This window comes from Bison bison, unplaced genomic scaffold (genome assembly GCF_000754665.1).
Source record: "Bison bison bison isolate TAMUID 2011002044 unplaced genomic scaffold, Bison_UMD1.0 scf7180017864215, whole genome shotgun sequence".
In the NCBI taxonomy this organism is placed as follows: Eukaryota; Metazoa; Chordata; class Mammalia; order Artiodactyla; family Bovidae; genus Bison; species Bison bison.
This window is the reverse complement of record NW_011494787.1, coordinates 10,253,539-10,277,181: the sequence shown is the minus strand read 5'-3', so window position 1 is coordinate 10,277,181 and position 23,643 is coordinate 10,253,539. Positions and strand designations below refer to the sequence as shown.

General features: G+C 41.6%; 1 protein-coding gene across 1 annotated transcript in view; it reads right to left on the bottom strand.

Moving 5' to 3' along the window:
* ARHGAP31 (Rho GTPase activating protein 31) overlaps positions 1-23,643 on the bottom strand; it is a 120,862-nt gene that overhangs the window by 42,383 nt on the left and 54,836 nt on the right. Inside the window, exons 2-3 of the mRNA XM_010845367.1 lie at positions 10,232-10,334; positions 7,641-7,785 (exon numbers count right to left, since the gene is read on the bottom strand). Coding sequence (XP_010843669.1) covers positions 7,641-7,785; positions 10,232-10,334 — 248 coding nt within the window. The remainder of the gene's footprint in view (positions 1-7,640; positions 7,786-10,231; positions 10,335-23,643) is intronic.

Sequence of the window (23,643 nt, the reverse complement as noted above, 5' to 3'; positions counted from 1 at the left end):
AGGGCCTTGGCACCTGCTATTTCTTCTCAGCACCCTCTTCCACCAGATACTTGCATAATTTGTTCCCTCGCTTCATCTTTGTCTCTGTTCAAATATCACCTCACAGGAGAGCTTTATCAGTCCCCAGCATTCTCTGACTTGTGCACACGTGCGTGCTCAGTTGCTCAGTCGTCTCTGAGTCTTTGTGACCCCATGGACTTCAGCCCACCAGGTTCCTCTCTCCTTGGAAATTTCCCAGGCAAGAATACTGGGGGGAATTACCATTTCCTAACTCAGGAATCTGAGGATCTTCCTAACTCAGGGATCAAATCCGTGTCTCTTGCGTCTCCTTCATTGGCAGGTGGATTCTTTACTACTAAGCTACCAGGGAAGCCCTCTCTGACCTGTGTCCTGCATTAACTGTCTTCATAGTGCTTATCAACAGTTCTCACTATCGAGTTATGCGTTAGATTTATTCGTCCTCTATCTCTTTAATTAAAATGTAAGTTTCATGAGAACCTTGTGGCTCAGCTGGTAAAGAATCCATCCACAATACGGAAGACCTGGGTTTTATCCCTGAGTTGGGAAGATCTCCTGGAGAAGGGAAAAGCTATCCATACCAGTATTCTGACCTGGAGAATTCCATGGACTTCCATGGGGTGGCAAAGAGTAGGACACGACTGAGCGACTTTCACTTTTCATGAGAACAAGGATTTTATCTGACTTGCTTACCGAGCACCTGGAACTGTGCCTGCCTAGTATAGACAGCAGGTGCTCAAGAGATGTTAGTTGCATTAAGTGAGTAAGTGAATGAATCTGTATTTTGCTTTGCATTTAAAAATGCCAACCCTGTGTACGAGACAGCAAAAGAGACACTGATGTATGGAACAGTCTTATGGACTCTGTGGGAGAGGGAGAGGGTGGGAAGATTTGGGAGAATGGCATTGAAACATGTAAAATATCATGTATGAAACGAGATGCCAGTCCAGGTTCAATGCACGATACTGGATGCTTGGGGCTAGTGCACTGGGACAACCCAGAGGGATGGTATGGGGAGGGAGGAGGGAGGAGGGTTCAGGATGGGGAGCACATGTATACCTGTGATGGATTCATTTTGATATCTGGCAAAACTAATACAATTATGTAAAGTTTAAAAATAAAATAAAATTTAAAAAAAATCAACAGTGTAAGATGACACACAAACACAAAATTCTTAATTGTAATGAATTAAGGGGAGATTAGGGAGAAGGAAACTCTCAAAAAAAAAAAGACTCCAGGGAATGATTTTTAAAAATTGATAAACATTGCCCAGGCTCGTAAGTCCAGCATTGTGGGAGCCCAGTAGAACTTATTTAGAGGAGGCTTTTACTTACTCTTCTCACTTTACCCCCTTTCTGCCTTTGACTCTTAAGTGAATAGCGTCTCTGATAAAACGTCTTTGAAAAGTCAGCTTCCTTCTATTTGGATTAGGGGATTGCTTAAGCAAGGAGATCTGAAGGTCTGATTGCTCTTATAAAGCCTTTTAACCAATTCTGTTTTCAGTTTCCCCTGATAACCATTATCTTCAATTCCTGAACTTTTCTAGTGTTTTGTGATACAAATTGGCATTTTTTTCTTGGCCTCCCCTTCTGTAGATGCTCAGCAAAGTGGAGCAAGTTGGAACTCAAGCCTCCTCTTATCATCCTTCTTCCATCTTCCAACATTCTGTTGATCTCTTCTTTGCTATTATCTCTTCAGTTTTCTTTTCTTATGTATTTATCCTTTTTAAAAAGTTATTTTTTTATGTCATCCTAGTGGCTTTTGAGATCCACTATGTTTATCATAAGTTATACAACTTTTTTTTTTTTCAGTGAAACGAAAAGAAAATATAATTTAATTATGTTTTATATTGTTAGGGCATTTGTTGGAAATTACCACACACAAATCATTTTAATTTTACCCAATTGCATTTGCTGTATAATAAAAATTCCATTTCATATAACACTCATTCTGCCTTATATCTTTCCTAGGGGGTGTGTTTCTTTTAGGTCAAAGCTGGGAATGTTGGGGAAAGTCATTTAAGAACTTAAACCTTGTTGGGCTGCACCCTACAGGCCTGCAATTCTTGTAGTTGCCCAGCTGTAAGACCAAATAAAGCACCCAGAGATTAAAAAAAAAAAAAAATGCCAGAAAGCCCCACTTTGGGCCACACTTCCAGGGCAATACCATCCGAGGACCAAACCTCCTCCATGGGGAGCATCAGCTTTACTGAGACAACTCCCCTCACCTTTCAGCTCCTGGAGAGGTGACTGATCAGCCTGGTTTGCCTGAGACTGAGGAGGAGTGTCCTGGAACTCAGGACTTTTCTGAGTTAAAAGTGGGCGAGTCCCTGGCAAACCAGGACAATTGGCTGCTGCCGCGTTGGCAGACATCTTGAGCTCACAGCCAGGCAGCCTCCCCCTGATGCCACACACCAGTGGTCCACTCTCATCGACACTTCAGATGACATGTGTGGGCCAACCAACCCGCCAGCCAATGTTTACTGGTCAAGAGTCACAGCATTCCCCAGTAGCTGGAGAGCAGGGAAAGGAAACACAAAAATCAGTAAAATAAATATGCTTTCTGTCCTTAGGAGGCTTACAGTTTAATGAGGGAGACGGATACGCAAAGATGTTATTTCAATACAAAATGTAATGCCTCTTTAAACTGCCTTCTCTAAAAATCCTAAATCAGCAAGCAACTTTTCTCTGTCTTGGGTTTAGTTATTTTAGCTGAATCAATCTGATCCAAATTGATTTTTTTCCTAAAATGAACTTTTTTCTGATAAAAATAAAATGTAGTAGGTTTAACGGTTGCTTCCAAAGATATCAGGTCCTAATCTCAAGAACCTGTAAATGTTACCTTATTTGGAAAAAGAGTCTTTGCAGGTGTGATTAAAGCTTTTGAAATAAGGAGAGTCTCATGGATTATCCAATATGTATGTGTGCATTCAGTTGTGTCCGACTCTTTGTGACCCCGTGAGCTGCAGAGCCCACCAGGCTCCTCTGTCCACTGCCTTCTCCAGGCAAGAATACAGGAGTGGGTTGCCATTTCCTTCTCCAGAGGATCTTCCTGACCCAGGGATCAAACCCTCATCTCTTGGGCCTCTGGCAGTGGCAGGCAGATTCTTTACCACTAGCGCCCCCTGGTGGGCCCTTAAAAGAGGGAGGCAGAAGGAGATAAGACAGACTGGAGAAGGCAGAGTGATCATGGAGGCAGAGACGTGGCCACAAGCCAAGGCATGCCAGCAGCCACCAGAAGCTGGAGGAGGCAAGAAACAGGTTTCCCCCTAGAGTCTCTGTAATGATCCATGGCCCTGCTGACACCTTGATATCAGCCCAGTGAAACTGATTTCAGATTTCTGGACTCTGGAACTGTGCGAGAATAACTTTCTATTGTTTAAGCCACCAAGCTTGTGGTAATTTGTTACTGCAGCCACATAAAACTAATACATGTACTTAAAGGAAATAAAAATCATGTGCCATCTCACCACCCAGACATAGCTACTGTTAACCTACTTACAGTGAACTCTAAAAGAAGCAATCTGCCCAGGGCTTCCCAGCACCAAAGATGAACACTGCCATCATCTCCTATTTATTGTATATACTGCTTTTTTCCATTTAACTTTGTATTGTGGTCAGCAAATAGTCTTCAGAAATATGACTTTTCATGGCTACACAGGATTTAAAACAATAGATTTACTATCATTTATTTAACCCTTCCCTTATTGTTGGACATGTAGATACTCCCTAATTTTGTTACTGTTACTAAGGCAGTGAAATATTTGTAAATCCATTTATTCATGTGCACATCTGATTATTATCTTAGAATGGAGTCTGGGAATAGAATTACCGTATTAAAAAAATATGAGCATTTTAGGACTCTTGATAGTAATTTCAAATGACTTGCTGGATGTCTAGCCAATTTACACTTGCAACAGGAAACTATGACAGAGCCAGTGTCACCACAGGCTTGGCAACATGAAATACTAACATTAAAAACATTTTTTTAAAACGAAAATACATTTTTTTCTAATATATTTATACTTTTAAAATAACTATGTTTCTTTACAAATTGCCTGTTGAAGTTCTTTGCTCATTTGTTTAGCAGGGTGTTGTGTGTTTTTTCTTCTTTATTGATATGTAGGAGTTTTATTGGAGAAGGCAATGGCACCCACTCCAGTACTCTTGCCTGGAAAATCCCATGGATGGAGGAGCCTGGTAGGCTGCAGTCCATGGGGTCTCTAAGAGTCGGACACGACTGAGCGACTTCACTTTCTCTTTTCACTTTCCTGCATTGGAGAAGGAAATGGCAACCCACTCCAGTGTTCTTGCCTGGAGAATCCCAGGGACAGTGGAGCCTGGTGGGCTGCTATCTATGGGGTCGCACAGAGTCGGACATGACTGAAGCGACTTAGCAGCAGCAGGAGTTTTATATAATTAAAAAATATTCATCTCCTGTCATCTTTATTATAAATATTTTCCATAGTTGGTCATTCACCTTTTAATTTTGTTAATGTACTTTTAATGTAGAAAAATCTAATATTTATGTAGTTTAGTTTGTTAAATTTGTCTTTGGTGACTTTTTTCCTTTGCTTTTGTTCTTAGAAAATCCTTCACCTGAAATCTGTTAAATGGTAAGAATGTAACAACTTGACTTCTCCCCTCTCCCATCACTTAGCCAATTTTCCTAACATTGTTTATTGAATTGTTCCTTCATTAGTTTGGGATGTTTTCTGTATTTCATATTAAGTTATTTAATACCTGAGCCTACTGAAGAGCTGTTAAACCTATTTTAAAAACAGTGTGGCTGGTATGAGACAGAATGTTAAGTCTTTACTTCCATTTACTATCTGTACAAACCCAGGCAAGAGTCACTTGAGCCTCAATTTACTCATCTGTTCAGTTCAGTTCAGTTCAGTCACTCAGTCGTGTCCAACTCTTTGCGACCCCATGAATCACAGCACGCCAGGCCTCCCTGTCCATCACCAACTCCCAGAGTTCACTGAGACTCACGTCCATCGAGTCAGTGATGCCATCCAGCCATCTCATCCTCTGTCGTCCCCTTCTCCTCCTGCCCCCCAATCCCTCCCAGCATCAGGGTCTTTTCCCATGAGTCAACTCTTCGCATCAGGTGGCCAAAGTACTGGAGTTTCAGCTTTAGCATCATTCCTTCCAAAGAAATCCCAGGGCTGATCTCCTTCAGAATGGACTGGTTGGATCTCCTTGCAGTCCAAGGGACTCTCAGGAGTCTTCTCCAATACCACAGTTCAAAAGTAAGTAAGAGATAGTAAAACCTATTTCACAGAGTTATTTTGAGGATTGAACGAAATAATATTTGTAATAAGCTTATCACATAGTAAGCACTAAGTAGCAGAAATCATCATCATTAATTCATTAATATTTTTCTAATTCTATTATATTCCACTGAAATGTTATTCCACTTCATCTGTGCAAGTAAGTTTAAATAAATCATTGTAAGAATGTATGACAATGTAATAGGGCTGTTCCCATGTCCCCAGAAAAGGTTTGCTTATATTTTCATAATTCACCACTGTGATTTAGAGAAATCACTCAACTATAAATTCAGTGATAGTCACGAGATCCTACCTATGTACAGCTCACCTGTCACAACAAAACATCTTTTATTTCTTAGTGTCCTTAAACTATGTTTAAATACAATGTTAAGTTCTCTTGAGATTTGATGACAAGTGGACAGTAACATTGCTTTGATATTTTCCGTTGCCGTGGAAGACAGAATGATTAGCAGTGTCGGGGAACAGAAGCAGGGAGAGATAAACATGGATTTCATTTTGACCCTATAAACAAGATCTAAGAAGAAAGCTGTATTTCTGAAATTTCTAGACAAGAATTCCTATCTATCTCTAATTATCATAGAATTAAATTTAATTAAAATAAGTTGGACTCATTCAGCTATTTAACATGTGACGATGTCATCTTATTTAAGGATGAAACTAGTATACTGTACTAAGATTAAGAAAGTCTTATGCACAAACTAAAACAACAATAAGATACATTTTTGGTTGATTGAGATTGGCAAACAATTTAGTAAATTAAAAATACTCAGTGTTGGCAAGGCTGCAGGAAAAAGAACATTCTTGTGTCTCTGCAGAACTTGGCAATATGTGACAAAATTTTAAATAAGATCCTTTTACTTAGTAAATCCACTCCTGTGATTTTTTTCCATAAGGATATAAACAGAAAAAAGTATAAGGATATATGTACAAAAATGTTTACTATAATGTTGCTTTTAAAAGTAAAGTGTTAAGAAACAAAATGTCTAAATATCCATCAGTAGGAATCTGGTTTAAGAAATCACTGTGTATATGAGAGAATACCCTGTAAAAGTAGTGTCTCTCTCTATTTTTTACCATGAAAGGATGGTCAAATTGTTGAATTAGCACTGTTCCGTAACATCAGAATGTATTGAATAGTACTGAGGAACAAAAGTAGGGAGAGAGAAAGGGAGATACAGAGAGAGAGAGACAGACAGACAGACAGACAGATCTGTAAGGGTATCTTCTGAAATGTGAATAGCACTCATTAACTCCTATATAATTTCAAATTAAAGAATATTTATATATCCAAAATAGGTTTATTACAAGAGACATAAGAAAGAATCTTTCCCATTAGAGCCTTGGTCTGGTCCTTACCGATAATTACAAGTCTTCCATAAACTTAATTTCAAACATCCCCTCTGACCACCCTACTTCAACAGTTTACTGATTTCACTGGGATGAATGATCCATTATTTTTTCATTGTTGCCCGCCTTAGGCCCTCCTTTCTCTTCTTATCCAGACAAAATTCTATGGTCAATTATTTCAATCACTCACTTGCACACACTCTGATCTCCCTCCCCTTCTTTTTCTAGCTGAGCCTCAACCTTGGTTAAACCCAACTCTTCACCTACTCAGCACCTCTCCTACCCCCATCACAGCCAAATGTTCAAGCCCTATTTTTAAGGTTGACACTACAGACATGCTCTAAGCATTTATTCTCCTTTTCCTGTGGGGGTGGGATTTGGTGATGCTGCAACTGCTAGGTAGGCGTTCTGCTCTTGCCCATTCGTCCTCCACCACCCAACTCACTAGCCCAATCTACACTCCCTCTTAGCTGCTTTTTCCAGAATCTTCTCTCTCCTCAGCTTTCCGACTTCTCTCTTGATTTCTGTTTATTCTCTCTCCCCTCTCTACCCACCCACTTCTTTATACAACTCCCAACAGAAACACAGAAGGAACAGCCTGAAATGAATTAATCATGGAGGTAGCATCTGAAGTCTCAGGTTCCTATTCTGTTTGGGGATAGAGTGTGACTTTGGGTCAGTCACTTCATTCTCTGCTTCTTTGTTTCCTTCCTATCTATAGACGCACATTTGGTTACATAAATATGGAGATGGTTTAAGCTAGCTCATGCAAGCAAACAAACATTCTGAAAATTTAAGATAGGAAAGATATAGCAAACAGTCCCACCACCCTGCTTTCCTCACAATACCATCCTAATTCCATCACCAAGATAATGGCAACCAGCTGGTAAGTATTATTATTGTAATTTTAGTGCTGAAACTTTCTTTGGCCCATCCATGCATCCCACCCAGTAACCATAATGGAAATCCAAACACTTACCGTGAATTTCTCATAGAGCTCATAAGTCAGGAGGGGGTTGGGCAGCTCCCGAAAGTAGAGCTTGCAGAGGGAGCCCACACAGTGGATGTCCTGGAGGTACACTTCCCTTGTCAGATCTGGACATTGATCTGAGCCAAACTCCTGCCTGAAACAACACAGACAGAGACATAACAATCCCAGGAACATGTGTTCCATGTCAGCAGCTACTTGGGCTGCTTAGAGGGTAAAAAGACCCTAAACTGCTGATCTGACCATATTTTTGACCTTGATTCAAAAAGACCTTCTATTCCAGGCCCAAGAAAACTACAAAACATTTCCACTTCAGGTCTGGGTCTTCCCTGCAGAAGCTGCTGTAATGAGAAAGACATAATCCCATTTACAAATGGATTTCTCATGGCATTATGTCTGTAGTTTCAACCGTGAACAGTGAAGAAATATGAAAACAATTTTCCAAAAACCCTGTTGAGATTTAAGTTTTTCCAAAATATTGTTCTAAATGAACTTCTCTCTCTTGGAGGAGAAACCAAACCCAGGGTGAGTCAGATTGTTATCATTCATGTCCACATATTCATGTCAGCCAACTTGTTTTATCTGGAGACTCAAACTCAAGGTCTGAGAACTTCAATCAACTCTCTCTTTGATACTGAATGGAAACTTCTAGGCTGCCTGACAGTGACTCCCACAGGGCAAATAAGCTTATAAATAATTTTCTTAAACACTCTATAGTGGGGTGTTTGAGAACATCATCAGATTCCAGGCCTCATTTCTAACTGAAAAAACATTTCTGAGCATGATTAATGAATATACTGCCTCAAATGGTATATATTTGCAAGTTAAAATTTATTTAAAAGATGATAAATCTGAGCATTAATACAGAAGAGAAGTTAGGTTTTTGAGAGTATTCATTTAGTCGGACAAGAAGTGACAACGGCAACTGGACTCTCAAAACCAGCATCTGGAAACAGCTTGCTGCCCCTTCTCCTGTGGTTCTGCCCCTTTAACAAAGAGAAGGGAAATCCCTGATGCTGTCAGAACCTGAAAGGGACTGAGTGAGACCTTGAAAAGAAAACCATGCAGTGGCCTCGTAAATTCACAGGCATGTGTTTTTTTTACAAGGGCAGAACACAAACAACTTAGAGCTTATTCATCTAGTTAGCCAAAAATTTCCCTTGTCAAGGCTAAGGTCAGTCCTTAAGTGAAAAAGAATTGGCCATTGTCCAAGTGTCCTTCCACAATACCACCTACTGTGCGGTATGTTTCAGAGCTGAGAGTAGACCAATGCTTGCTGTTGAAACTCTGAAAAATATCACATGAGTAAACTAGTGAACTGATGTAAGCACACAGATCTGTTCAAATCTATGGCTGCAAAAAACCAGTTATTTTTAAAATAGTTATCACTTCTCCGGGAGTAAAAAGGATGTTTTATTCCTGTGGTATAGTTTTATGACAATTGAGATTTGAGGAGGAGGGGCAAAAAACTGAATAGGAGGAGGAAGATAAAAATCAATTACCTGCACAATGTAAAATTTACATATTAATCTTATAACAATGTTTTATTTTAAAAGTCTACATTTGCAACTAAAGAATATGTAATAAATATGTTAAAATGTATTCTTTTGTATTAAAGAACAATATTTAAAATACATAAACCTATTATTTTAGTCCTAGTACACTATATATTATATATAAAGTACATATTCTCTCTATATATACCTATGTGTGTGTGCTAAGTTGCTTCAGTCGTGTCCAGCTCTTTGTGATGCTGGACTGTAGCCACCAGGCTCCTCTGTCCATAGGCTTCTCCAGGCAAGAATACTGGAGTGGGTTGCCATGCCCTCCTCCAGGGGATCTTCCAGATTCAGGGATCCAAGCCACATCTCTTATGTCTCCTGCACTGGCAGGCAAGTTCTTTACCATTAGTGCCTATATTGTATATAATGTATATATTCTATATATACATTACATATACTACTTTTATTTTACAGCTATAATATCAATACATATTTGAAGATTACAGTCCTTTTAATTAAAAAAATTCTGGGATACATTATAGAATTGTTTAGGATAAATCCATAGAATTGGAAATTGTTCCCCTATCAGTAATTTCAGAAATACAGGCATCAATTACAGAAATGCACAATCATGCAGACATCTGATTTTTTGACCAGATGAAACTATCAAATGTTGAGTGTGTGTCAACAGAAAAACTCACATTGACCTTTAAGTTCTGAATATCATGTAATGGGGATCTGAGCTTTGGATAGGCAAGTGAGTAATAATAAATCATTTTTTCCCAGCTTGTAATTTAAATCATTTGAGTTCAGCTGAATCCACCTAAAAAGAATAAATCTGGTGCAATAGGAACAGAATAAAAGCCCTCAGGAGTTTCTGTTGGAAGGAATTACATCAGATTGGAGTTTCCTGATTAGATTAAGAACAGTTAGGCATCTGAAAACATTAGCACTTGATCTTGTGCCCTGACATCCTTCCCTCAATCCCTTCAGTCTTTAGTACTCCCAATGCCTGCAGATAGACGTATGGACAGAGGAAGGATCATGGGAGAGTTCTTTGGGGGCGATTCTTGGGCTTACCTTAGCCGTTGTATGTTTGAGGTGACTCCTGAAAGCCGATAAATTCCATCCACAATTCCGTGAGTCTCTATAAATTCTGCACAGCTCTTCAATACATATGGAACTATGCAAAGGAAAAGAAAAAAGCATTGGGTTTAGGTCTGACTGTCTTTGAGAGATAGGCTTTTAAAAATCCAGGTAACTTTAAAGAGAAGTATGGAACGCATATGAGTTACAAGTGGAAACAATTACGTTTAAATGGGAGATGATGTTCTTTGGTATTTAAAAAAAAATCATAGGGTTTTGTTAAAGTTGGAAAATGCGTGTGTTTTAAGAGTTAGGTCTTAAAGAATTTGAAAAATATGCAAACACTTGGATTTTTGAAACCAGCAGTGACCTTGGAAATCCCACAACTCAGTCTCCTCATTTCACTGATTCTCCCAGTGTGGTCTCCTGACCAACAGCACCAGGCTCTCCTCGGAACTTGTTGGGAGTGCAGATTCCCAGGCCCCACTCCAGACCCACTGAACGGGAAATTCTGGAGGTGGTGCTCAGCAATCTGTGTTTTAAAAAGCCTTCCAGGTGACCCCTGTGATAAAATTAGAGAACTCTTGCCTATTCTACACATGAGGAAGCCAAGGGGCAGGTAAATTTATTTACCTCACTTAAGAGTACTTGTTGCTTGCAAAATGTAATTAACATATGGAAAGATGCTTATGATGTACCTGTCTACCTATGATGTGGATAGGTGAAAGAAAAACAAGGCACAAAATCAAATATATGTTGTGAATTCAGCTATGTTTAGAAAACTGCAAAGGGAAAAAAGACTGTTAGAAGGTGATTTAAAAGTTAAAGTGTTTTTTTTTTTTTAAAGGTGAGAACCACCCCCTACTTCACCACCACCAAATGGGTCAAAGAGTCATTGATTGAATGGACCTCATAAAAGGGACCGACATGGCCTCTTGAATCGCTGCCACTCCATAAGTCCAGCGTCTGGGTAGAAGGGTCTGGCTGTGCTCTTCTCTCCTCAGGGCTGGACCTGATCAGCCCGGCCAGCTCAGTGACCCAGAATGGAAGCCACAGGCCCTCTGGATGGCATGGGGAGACTGGCAAGTCACTTGCCACTTTGTCCTTAGGCAGATCCACCTGAGGTCCCCCTGTGAGCGTGCTGTGGATGGGATGGAACTACCAAAGCCTCAGGTGCTGAAGTCTTCCGGCATAGAGGTAGGATGGAAACTCCATGACTGCACTGTGCTCACTCCCCCAAAACATACACAATCCATTAATATCTTCAGTTCAGTTCAGTTAATATCTTAGATTAGACTAATACCAATCTATCAGTGCTTAATGCACTTGATCACACCTGCACACAATTCCAAGCTGTACTAGACCTTTACATGAGTAGATACTAGGCATTCAGACTCAACATTCTTCCTGGATTCTCTAGTACAATACTTTCCACACAACTCCCCCACCATTTCAACTACTAATCATTTTAGGTGCTAAGTAAAACTCATCGTACTTACCATATCCCACCCACCTTTCAAAGACCATGTATCTCCAGAGCCTTTCCCCTCCAGGACACACCCATGTTTTGTCCCTGTCATTCATGACCAACTTACCCCAAGTAGAAAGAGGGCAGGAAGTGAACTTGTGGTTGGAACTACTGCAGCCAGAGACCACAGAGGTGGAACTACTCCCTATGAATGAATACAGGGTGGGAGTGGGGTGTGGTACATGAGGGGCTGTGAGTGTTCGCAGGGGTCCAGAGTCCCTGCCTGGCTTCAAGCAGAAGAGCTTCACTTTCATATATCTTATGAAAAAGGTTCTCGATGAAATTTTTGTCTCCTAACCTTGTGCCTCGAAATATATTTTATAAATAAATAAGTAAATGGCAAACAGTTCCGATGCTTAAAAAATTTGTCTTGTTTAAAAACAGATCCTTATTGTGCACAACAGGTTGACTCTTTCTCCACCACACCAAGCTGTTGTTCTGTAGCCTGCCACGGGTAGTCATGATGGAGAGTCCATGTTTGGACTCCAAAGTGCCTCTTGAAACCTTGGGCAAAATATGCAGTAACTCTGTTTCTTAATTTCCACATCTGTAAAATGAGGATAACAGTGATATTAACCTCATAGCTAGGACTGAAATAATTGTTAACACTTAGCACAGACCCTGGAATATAGTATGCATTCTACAATGACAGTTGTTTCTGTGTGAAGCTTCTGTATGATGTAAGCTTATCATTTGTGAGATGCAGTCTTGGTGAAAACTGTGCTACCTCCCATCTGGTAGGCAGTGGGGCAGAGCTGACCAGCTGCTTACAAGTTCACATTCACCTCCACTATGCGGAATGGGTTTTGCATCCCTCTATGGTTCTGTGTTTCTATTTGAAGTGATTTTGCTCACCTGACGCCACTTTTCTATGCACTGAGGTGTATCTTCATAAAACAAAGGCAGCGGATCCCAACAGGGTACAGATTTTGTTAGATTTCTGAACTATGCATGCCCTTGATGTGTTTCTCAGTGTGTGTTGGTACCAAGGAATGTGGCTGTTGCAGGTCACAGGTGGACTTTAGCGCTTGGGGACAATCCCAAGGAGGACTCAAAGACGAAAGCCTCAGCCTCGAAGGGCCTTTACAAAGAACACTCCACAGAAGGGCAGTGCAGGGTCACAAGTCTGTCTTATCCCCTTCTCAAAGAGCCACCTCCCAGCACCAGGGCACTCCGCCGCAGCCCCTCAGGCTCTGTTTGTTTTCAAGGTGAGGAAAACACATTCCCGGATGGAGCCTCTGCCATAAATTTACTCTGGCTTCAATACAAAGGCCCTAGAACCTCTCGTCCACAGCTCTGTTTAAACAGGAGGCAATTTTAAAACAATCCAAGGGAAAAGGCCATGGTCCCAGTCCCTGAGGAGTGCTGGCCTTCCTGGATTCTCGTCTCGGGTCAAGTTGGAAGACGCAGGAATTCTCTGTCACTCACACTGAATGGGAAAGGAGCCACTTGATCTCTGTGACCATCCAGCTCTAGAGCCAGAGCAGAGCACTTCTCAGACTGTGGTCCCGAAGAGGGCCAGCAACGGTAGCTGCCTCACAAGTGCCTCAACACTGAAGCTGAAGACTCACTGTCTAGACCAGTGATCCTCATACTTTAACATGGATACAACCCCCTGGGATCTTGTGAACATGCAGATTCCAACAGGAGGGTGGGAGTCAAGAATCTGCGTTTCTGACAAATTCCCAGGTGATTCAGATACAGCCAATCTGTAGCCCATGCTCAGGGTAGCAATGTTCTAACTGACGGGTGATATTTCAGAGGCTTACTAAGAGTTTATTCTCAAAGTTTCAGAATTCTTTAGCCTATTGTTCCTGGGGTCCAATAAAATTGGGGACAACCTAAGATTCTGGACAGGATAAAAGCTTGAAACAAAATAGCTGAGTGGTTAGAGATGGAAAGAAAGTGTCCATTGTCTATTTAGGTTGCCATTGGAGGTTGCAGTCACAGAGCTAGTTCTGTGGGATTTACCATGGACCCAAAGAACTTCAAGTCTCCTCCTACAGAGGGGCACACAGTTGCTGATTATGATATAATGCTGTAACTTCTTCGAATTGTTGCACTGATGGTTCTCTAAGTCCTTTTCTTGTTTTGTTTTTTCTGGATCAGCGATCTTAAACGTTAAATTTTAATTTGAGTGCAAAATAAATCTTGAGGTGGTTTTCTATGATGGAAAAGAGCACTTTGATTTACACTTTACAGTTTACAAATGTTTGAAAGTCCTTTGTTTCATTCGATCCAACTTGGTACAACTAAAAGACATTGTATACTTGTAAATATATGTGGGGGTAGTCTCCTCAATTCTGAACCTCTTCAAGGGTTTAGGGAAGAAAAGGCCAGCAGTCAAATCATTTCTTTGAATCCCCGCTAGAGGTAATGTCTGCTAAGCTACCCCAGCTCCCTGCATGGCCAGGATCTAACCAGATCTGGCGATGGAGAGTGGAAAAAGCACAGTTTTATTTGGTCAGTTATGTGGTCTTGGCAACCACATTCTTTTACAGTGCAAACTTCATTTGTGTTTCAGAGAAACATGGCATTCCCCACTCCCCATTCTGGATTTTTATTAAGGTCTTGGGCTGCTCAGATTTCATTTCCTCTCTGGGTGCTGCATCCCTAATCTTCAAGGTAAGGTCTAGTGGTGCAAACATACAATGGACTGCTACTCAACAATAACTAAGAATGATACAGCATATGGGTGACAGAAGCCGTATGATTCCATCCACACAGAACCGGAGAAAATGCAAACCAATTTATAGTGGGAGAAAGCAGGAAGAGGAAGGACTGCAGAGGGGCTGAGAACACTTGGGGCATGATGGATACATTCATCATCTTGATTGAAGTAATAGAAAAGACCAAGGATCACTGGTGGATAAAGAACTGATACTTGCAAAGGGAAAGGCAAAGAGAGACAAGTGGCTGAACAGGGAAAAAAGCTCTGAGACTCTTCTGCTGGGCACAGGGGAGGAAGGGAGGGAGGGCTTCAAGTAGTTCTCCTGTGCTGTGAATGAGCCCGCTCTACGAGGGCAGTTTTTCAAGAGATGAAATAAAGATTTAAATCCCTTGGAGAAGGAAATGGCAACCCACTCCAGTACTCTTGCCTGGAAAATCCCATGGACGGAGGAGCCTGGTAGACTACAGTCCATGGGGTCGCAAAGAGTCGGACACGACTGAGCTGCTTCACTTTCTTTCACTTTCTGTTATTCTTGGGAGTTAGCAGAGAACTTCCTAGCTTTCCATCCCCCAGGAATCCAAGAGCTGTCAGAGCGGCTCCCGTGCTTCTCCCGCTGCCAGCTCCCACTCTGTATTGCTGCTCCCTCCTTCCTCAGGCCCAGGACTCCAACTCCGGTGCTTTCCTCAGCTTCTGTGGGTCTTGGCTTGGCTAAGAGGTCTCTGTCCTTCTACAATTCTCCTTCTTTGATTGCCTCCCCCCGCCCTTTAGTTCTTATTCCTTCTCTCTGTTTTAACTTCTTTCTACTCCCTTCCTCCTGGCCTAATGTAGAATTACAGAGTTTGTGGTGTTTATTTTTTAAAGTATAATGTTTTCTGTTTTTTTACAAAAGCAAATTAACTGCTTTCTAATTTTCCAAGGGGAAAAAAAGTTTAAGTATGCCCTGTCTTCCTTGGAGTAGTTTCTTCTTTTGTTCTTTTAACCTTAAAATTGAGATACAAATCAAATGTCATAAAGTTCATCCTTTTCAAGCACACAATTAAGTGGTTTTCAGTATATTGACAGAGTTAAGCAACCATCACATTTCAGAACATTTTCATTACTCCAATTCCAGAACATTTCTCTACATACAAGGTTATTCATTGCAGCGATATTTGTAATAGCATGAGATACTCCATCAATAGGAAGCTATTTATATAAATTATAGAATAGCCGTATAATGGAATACTATACAGTCATCAAAAGAATGAGAAACCTTCATGTACTGATATACATGAAGCATTCTCCAAGATAAATTGTTAAGCAAAAAGAATGAGGTACAGACCAGTGTAGTAGTATGCTAACATTTGTTTTTTAAAAAGAGAGAATAAAAGAATAGCTATAAAATCCTTTGTACATGCATTAAATATCTATGGAAGGACACATAAAAAAGTGATAACTTTAGCTGCCTGCAGGAAAATGAACTGGGAAGCTGGAGTCAGGGCTATGAGTAAGAAGGAGACTCTTCATTATATACTTTTTATACTTTTGAATTTTGAACTATAAGAATATATTACCTTTCCCCAATTTTTTTCATAAAAACCCAATTCAACAAATACTTCCTGCAAATCTGTTCTCACCCAGCAGGTGCTCGGTGTTGCCTGAAACTATGTCATCTCCAGCTCTAGGGACAGTGAAGATGGCATTGTCTTATTCACCTAAAATAGACTTGAAAACACAAGCACTTAAAATGTTTTGCCAAACAAGGGATTGGTCATTACTCTCCAGATAAGTTTTCAGTGCCCCATTGATATCTGGGTCCTTCAAACAAGAAAACACTTTTTATGTATCATGAAATAATAGTACTGCATAAGGTGCTGTTTTTCTCTTTTAGTAGCCTTCTCCATAATCATAGCCAATCCACAAAACAAGTAAAATTCTTGATTTTGAAAATGTGAAATATGATTCTCAGAGAGGTTATGTAAGTTGCCCTGCATCACACAGCTAGTAGATGCCAAGTACACCTATCTGATTCAAACCCTCCTTGTCAGGAAGACAGGTTCCATGAGTTAGTGGCCAGGTATAGAGGCACCATTTAACCATTTAAGGAGAGCTGTTTGATTCCTTGCTCTTGACTACCAAAATGTCTGAAATTCTACCATTGCAGTCCCTACCTTATGGTGGTGATGGCTTTTAGGTCAATTGTATTTGACAAGGAAGCCAAGAAGACTCAATGGAGAAAAGACAGTCTGGGAAAATTGGCACTGGGAAAATTGGATACTCACATGTAGAAAATCAAACTAGACCTGTATCTTATACCCCTCACAAACATTAACTTAAAATGGACTAAAGACACGAAACCATGGAACTCCTAGAAGAAGACATTGGAAAAAAGCTCCTTGACATGGGTCTTGGCAATGACATTTTTGGCTATAACATCTAAAGCACAAGCAACAAAATAAAAGATAAACGGGCAGGACTACATCAAACTAAAAAGGCTCTGCACGACAAAGGAAACAACCAACAGAGTGAAAAGACAACCTATGGAATGGGAAAAAATATTTGTAAACCATGTATCTGGTAAGAGGTTAATATCCAAAAAATAAAAAGAACTCAAACAACTCAATAGTAAAAAACTAAATAATACAGTCAAAAAACGGGAGAAAGATCTGGATGGACACTTTTCCAAAGAAAATATACAAAAGGCCAACAGATACATGAAAAATGCTCAACATCACTAGCCATTAGAAAAATGCTAATTAAAACCATAATGAGATATCACCTCATGTTAGAATGACCATAATCAAAAAGATAAGAGATAGATGCTGACAAGGATGTGGAGAAAACGGAATGCTTGTGCACTGTTACTGGGATTATAACCTGCTATAGCCACTATGAAAAACAGTATGAATCTTCAGAAAATTAAAAATATTAACAAAATTGCCATGTGATCTAGTAATTACACTAATGGAAATATATCCAAAGGAAACAAAACCACTAACTTGAAAAGATACCTGCACCACTCAGTTCACGGAAGCATTATTAACAATAGTCAAGACACAGAAACAATATGCATCTCTCAAGATGATCCGATAAATAAGCTGTGGCACACATATATGACAGAATAATATTCAGCCATAAAAACAAGGAAATTATGCCATTTGTGACAACATGGATGGACCTTGAGGGCATGATGCTAAGTGAAATAAGTCAGACAGAGAAAGACCAATACTGTATGATCTCACTTATATGTGGATTCTAAGAAAAAAAAAGAAACTCATAGAAAAAGAGATCAGATTTGTGCCTATCAGAGGCAGGGATGGGGGAGGTGGAGGGAAGGAACTGGAGAAAGGTGGTCAAAAGGTACAAATTTCCAATCACAAGATACATAAGTACTAGAGTTATAATGGACAGTATGAAGATTATAGTTAACATTGCTATACAGCATATATGAAAATTAAGAGAGTAAATCCTAAGTGTTCTCATCATAAGGAAAAATTTTTTTCTTTTCTTTCTCTTTATATCTATACCTTCCATCAAAAGCACATGTACTGAGAGTCTATCCTGCCTAAGGGACAAAAAGGCGATAAGATCTTTGCTCACGAGAAAGCAAGAAGTGAAGAGACAATTCCTGTGCACCTACTATGTGCGGACCCCTGGGCTCACCACTTTGATGCATTATTTACACTCAGTGCAATCCTCCCAACCACTTTCTGAGGAAGGTATGTCCTTGTTTTATATTAATAAACAAGGAAACTGAAGTTCAGAGGCGTTAAGCAACTCAGCCAGTAGGAAAAGACCAAGCAAAATATCTTAAGTGCCCTTGAGAGGCACAAAAATGTGACAGCATTTCTTCTAAAAGGTTACACAAAGATGGGGGAAGTCAGGCAGGGTTTCTAGGTGTTGATCAAGAACAGGAAATTGTGTGCATTACAGAGAGCTGACAGTAGCAGAGGAACTTCGTTAGAGAGGACTGAGGCAGGATCTCACCCCGGCACCTCATGATGCTGTGAGATCACTGGATAAAGAAGGACCTACAAGGCTATGCAATAAGAACTCTGACATTGGTTCCCAGAGGGTGATTTGAGATGCTGTGATGTGATTAGATACAATGTGATGCAATATATACTGCGATATACGCAGAAAACTTAGGTAAGCTGCCAGCATAAAATAAGCACTTTGTAAACATTACCCACTTTCTGATGGGAGCTAGGGCAGAGAATGGTATAAACACGGTAGGAAAATAAGAAATAATGTGGTGAATTCCAGGAATGCTGACTAGACCTGTCCAGTGGAGGGGAAGGTAAATTCAGGTAAATTGGGGAAGTTTTGACAGCTAAGGAAGACTATGTTCTGTCTTGAGCTCCACTGCCAGACACACCTTTCTAAAACACTATGATAAAGCCTCCCTACTCTGAAACCATCACTGGCTCCCCACTACCTATAGAATAATGTCCAATCTAGACAGTTGCCTACTCAGAGGTAACCCTGGAATTCTTCCCTTCAAGGGAACAGACTGTTGAGAAAGTTGGGTCAGGGAGCAGGTAATATGAAAGGAGAGTGAAAGTCGCTCAGTCGTGTCTGACTCTTCACAACCCCATGGACTATACAGTCCATGGAATTCTCCAGGCCAGAATACTGGAGTGGGTAGCCTTTCCCTTCTCCGGGGGATCTTCCCAACCCAGGGATTGAACCACTGGGGTCTCCCGCATTGCAGGTGGGTTCTTTACCAGCTGAGCTACCAGGAAAGTCCTATGAAGGGAAGGACTTGCCAAAAACATATCACTCCAACAAGAGAAAATAAGGTGTCCCTTGTGGGTCAGTGTGGAGGACCTCTTACACTTTGCATAAGATGAAAGGGGAGGTGAGACGGCCTACTCTTTTCTGGTTGCTTCCGAAAATTCCTTTAAGAAAGGTCAGTGCTTTTGTGACTCAAAGATAAAAGGCTGGTTGAGGGCAGCCAAGCACCTGGGGCAACACACCATCAGTTAATGAGCAACTGGAAACAGCCTACCAGGGCCTGTCACAGTGGCCTCTGGGGTGTGTTTTGGTTTCGGCGAGGGGAGGGTTGTGACCATGAGGAAGGGTGGAGCTGACTAGAGAACCTGGGTGAGGTGTGATGAGACCACATGGAGAACAAACCTGGAGGAGCCCCACACGGTCTTGGGCTCAGAGCGGGCCCTGCCTGCCTTGTACATAGGAACAGTGCAAGGAATGTCCCTTTGCTGGGAATGTCCCTCTTGTCCCTTGCTGAACATGGGGGTTGCTAGGCTTTGCATAATTTATGAAGACTTTTTTTTGGCTCATCTTTCCTACTGTCTGACTTTGCTCTCAGGGGAGTGTGGAGCAGACATCACTCACTCCATAAGGCTGCTCACGGATGCCAGAAAGTTCTTCTGGGCATGCCCCAGCACACTCCAAGGCCCAGCTGGGAGCATCAATTCCCTATTATTGCCAAAGAATCACTGAACTCATCAGTTTAACTGCATCCAGACCACAGTCAGCTTGGCTCACCCAATCAAGATTTTATTTCCTGGACTAAAGCAGACCCTCTCTTTCTTCCCACCTGCTCCTTGAGATGCCACAGATGGAGGCTCTTTCACAGTGATGGATAAAGAGGATGGCCATGTCTGCCTACAGAGAGAGTCCCAGAAGGGGGAAGGATGGAGCTGAGTCGGTTAATGAGACAGAAATAGGGAAAACAAACCAGCTTCTTGAACTGCGTGCTCACTTATACCAGTCATCTTAAGAATGAGGACAATGTAAGCTTTCTTTCTCATCTGAGTTTCTCTAGGCCATCTTATTTTTTTTTTCTGCATGCCTTAGTAGGTGATCACGGGATGCACTAACCAAATGCTCTGTGGGGACTCATGCTTAACAGTCAGTTCATTTAATTCTCACAACTCTGAGGTGTAGGCATTGCTATTCCTTTCATACAGATAGAAAACTAAGGTTTGTTGTGGTTGGATGGCTTGCCCAAGGTCAAACTGTTAGTGGCAAAGCTGGGGTGCAATTATGAGTCTGTCTGGATTCCAAGTTCATGTACTTTCCAGTACGTTGCATAAGCCTAACCTCTACACCAGGGAAACCCAGGCACAGACCAGGCATGAGGAAGAACAGAAAGCTGCAGAAAATTGAGGTGATTGGGTTTTCCCTGGTGGCTCAGACAGTAAAGAATCACCCTGCAATGCCGGAGACCCGGGTTCGATCCCGGGGTTGAAAAGATCCCCTGGTGAAGGAAGAGGCTACCCACTCCAGTATTCTTGCCTGGAGAATTCCACAGACAGAGGAGTCTGGCATAAAGTCCATGGAGTCACAGAGTCAGACACGACTGAGCAACGAACATTTTCGCTTTCATGTCCGAAAGCAACTTGATGAGAAAGAAGGACTTATGACAAGGAATTAAGAAACCTGGGTTCTAGTCCTGACCTCCAGGTACTAGATTTCAGACCTTTGAGGAGAGTATCCACTATGTCCCCTTTGAGCTACCCCCAGGTGACTCACAGGTACTAGGTGCTAAGTACATATCAGTTAAAACAACATGACCAGTTGTACATACTCGAGCAAAAACATAGCTACTCCCAGCCTCGGGCTTTCATCTGCACAGGCTCAAGTTCTGGATCTAGATTGCTAATGGTCCTTCCAGGTCTAACATCCCGTGACCTGTGAACTTCCTGGATGAAGCTGGGGACAAGCTGGACTGGAAATTAAGAAGCTAGATTTGACCTCTACCTTCGATATTCAGGTCCTCACCCTACTGGTTCTGGTTTATGTCTAGGACTGCTAGAGTAAAACACGCGAGTTCTTGTTAGTTTTGTTTTTGTTTCTTATTTGTATTGTTCATTGACTCCCCAACTTGCCCCATCCATAAGAATAGAAAATTGTATTAACTAAACTTCAATCTCAGCAGGTTTACATGTATCTCTTTGCTTTGGCTGGATTCCTATTAACCCCAGTGCTATTTTGATTATTATGGAGCCTGGAATGGTCCAGGGACTTGGTTTTAAATGGTGCTGAGTTCATTTGAAGGTCCCCCTCGGCTGACGGGACCATGGCCTGAAAGCAAGAAATATCTTCTCTTGCTTGTTGTACCTTCTGGGTCTCCTGGGAGCCTCAGCTTCCTGATGGCTTCCAGGTCTCTGGCACCATGGGTTCTTTTCATTTCTAGGTTTTCCTAAAATCATCTTTGCTAATGAAAAATGGGGAGCATTTAGAAAAAACAACTTCATCGCTGGCCCGCTGTGTCTAAGGGAAGAACAGCCAGGTAGCCCTTATCAGCTTCTCCAGGCACACCCTCTCCTAGCATCCTTTCATTTCCTGTCCAGTATTCCCGAGCCACAGGCAGCCATTGTTTCCAGAACCGCTCTGCTTGGAAGCCCTGGTACCCCGGCCTCCCAGAGCTTCCTGTTGTTACAAGGCCTCTCCTTCCTGCTGAAAACAACAGCATTTGCCTGCCTATATAACCCTTCTGGGGCAACTCATTTCTACCACGAGAAGAAGGCTGTGGTAGGTTTGTTTTGTGCTTGCAAATACTGGGTGCTCATTAAACTTATTTAGCTTCCCCCATCCCGCCCTTATTATACAAGGGCTACAAGCAGAAAAGAAATTAAATACAGATGAGCAAAAGAAAAGTCACTAAATCTCATGCTTTGCTATTGGCACTTGAGACCTCTTTGGTGTTCATGGTTTAAGACTATGCATCTACATACACAGAGTTTACCCTGGACCCAGGGCCACCCATTCCCAAAGGCTGAAACAGAGGCAGGGAGGTCTGCCTAGAAACCAGCCTCTCGGAGGTTCTCATACATTTGTTTGCAAAAGAGGCTCTAAGGAGCTTAAGGAAAGTGCAGATTCCCAGAGATGCCCCTGCAAAATCTCAGCACTATTCCTGGAGAAACTCTGAAAGAGATCCTTTTAAAAACTCCGCTAAAAAATATGGCAGGAAGGCTTCCCTGGTGATCCAGTGGCTAAGACTCTGCACTCCCCAGTACTGGGGGCCCAGGTTTGATCCTTGTTCAGGGAACTAGATGCCACATGCTGCTACTAAGATCCAGTGCAGCCAAATAAATAAATAAAATTTTAAAAATATGGCAGGAGCTCATGCAGCAACTGAACATAAAGGTTGGGGAGGTGTCAGAGCAGTGACATTGTTGGGACTTTAAGGGCTAGAAGTGAAAGAAAGAAAATGAAGGTTGTTCAGTTGCGTCTGAATCTTTTCAACCCCATGGACTTGTAGCCCTTCAGTTCCTCTGTCCATGGAATTCTGTAGGCAAGAATACTGGAGTGGGTTGCTATTCCCTTCTCCAAGGGATCCTCCCCACCTGGGGGTCGAACCTGGGTCTCCCAGATTGCAGGCAGATTCTTTACCATCTAAGCCACCAGGGAAGCCCTTAAGGGCTAGGAGACTCCCCAATCCATCACCCTGTAGGCTGCCACGATGAACTTTCAAAGACACAGATCTGATTGTGCTTGTCCCTAGGGAAGACCAAGAACCACAGTGAGGACATGCTCGGTTCTTTGTGATCTTTTCCTCCGCGCTAACCTCTCTAGTCACAGCACGCTCCCGGTCGGTCCTGAAGTCCATCCCTCATGTGCCCTCTCCTTCTTCTGACTGAGATACACCCCTCAGCCAGATGCTTCATGGTTCTTCAGATTACTTCTCTAGAGCCTTTCCCGTAACCTCAGAGAATAAATCACCAAAAAACAGGACACAACGCTCTGCTGTATTGTCTAGAACTCTAGGCACCATTTTATGAGGCAAATGAAGATCGTCTAATTTCTTTGAGCTTCTGTGTTTTGGCCTCGGGAAGCATAGTTGAGGGATATGATGTAGAGTATTTTGGAGACTAGCATCCCTCCCTTCCCCACTTTTCTCTCTGAATCTCTGACATATCACAACAAAAAGATATGCTCTCCAGAGACTGCACCTTTATCTTTGCAGGGAGAGCATTATTCTTTACACAAAATCAGGCAAAATTAACAGCAATCTGCAGTTTGTTAAAAGGTCAAGGGAAGATGATATCCAAGGTTTTATCCTGGTTTTGCAGCTCATGAATTACTTAGTATTCTCTGAGTGCCTCCTACACAGAACCAGCTTCATGCAGAGGCCAGACACTATAATTCTCCGAACCTGATCACTCCTTTCCTTACTCACCACTCGTAGACCCTCTCTCTCGGCTCTGTCTTTAGAAGTGATCCTCACCAGATATGTTTAAGGCTAAGGCTCAATGA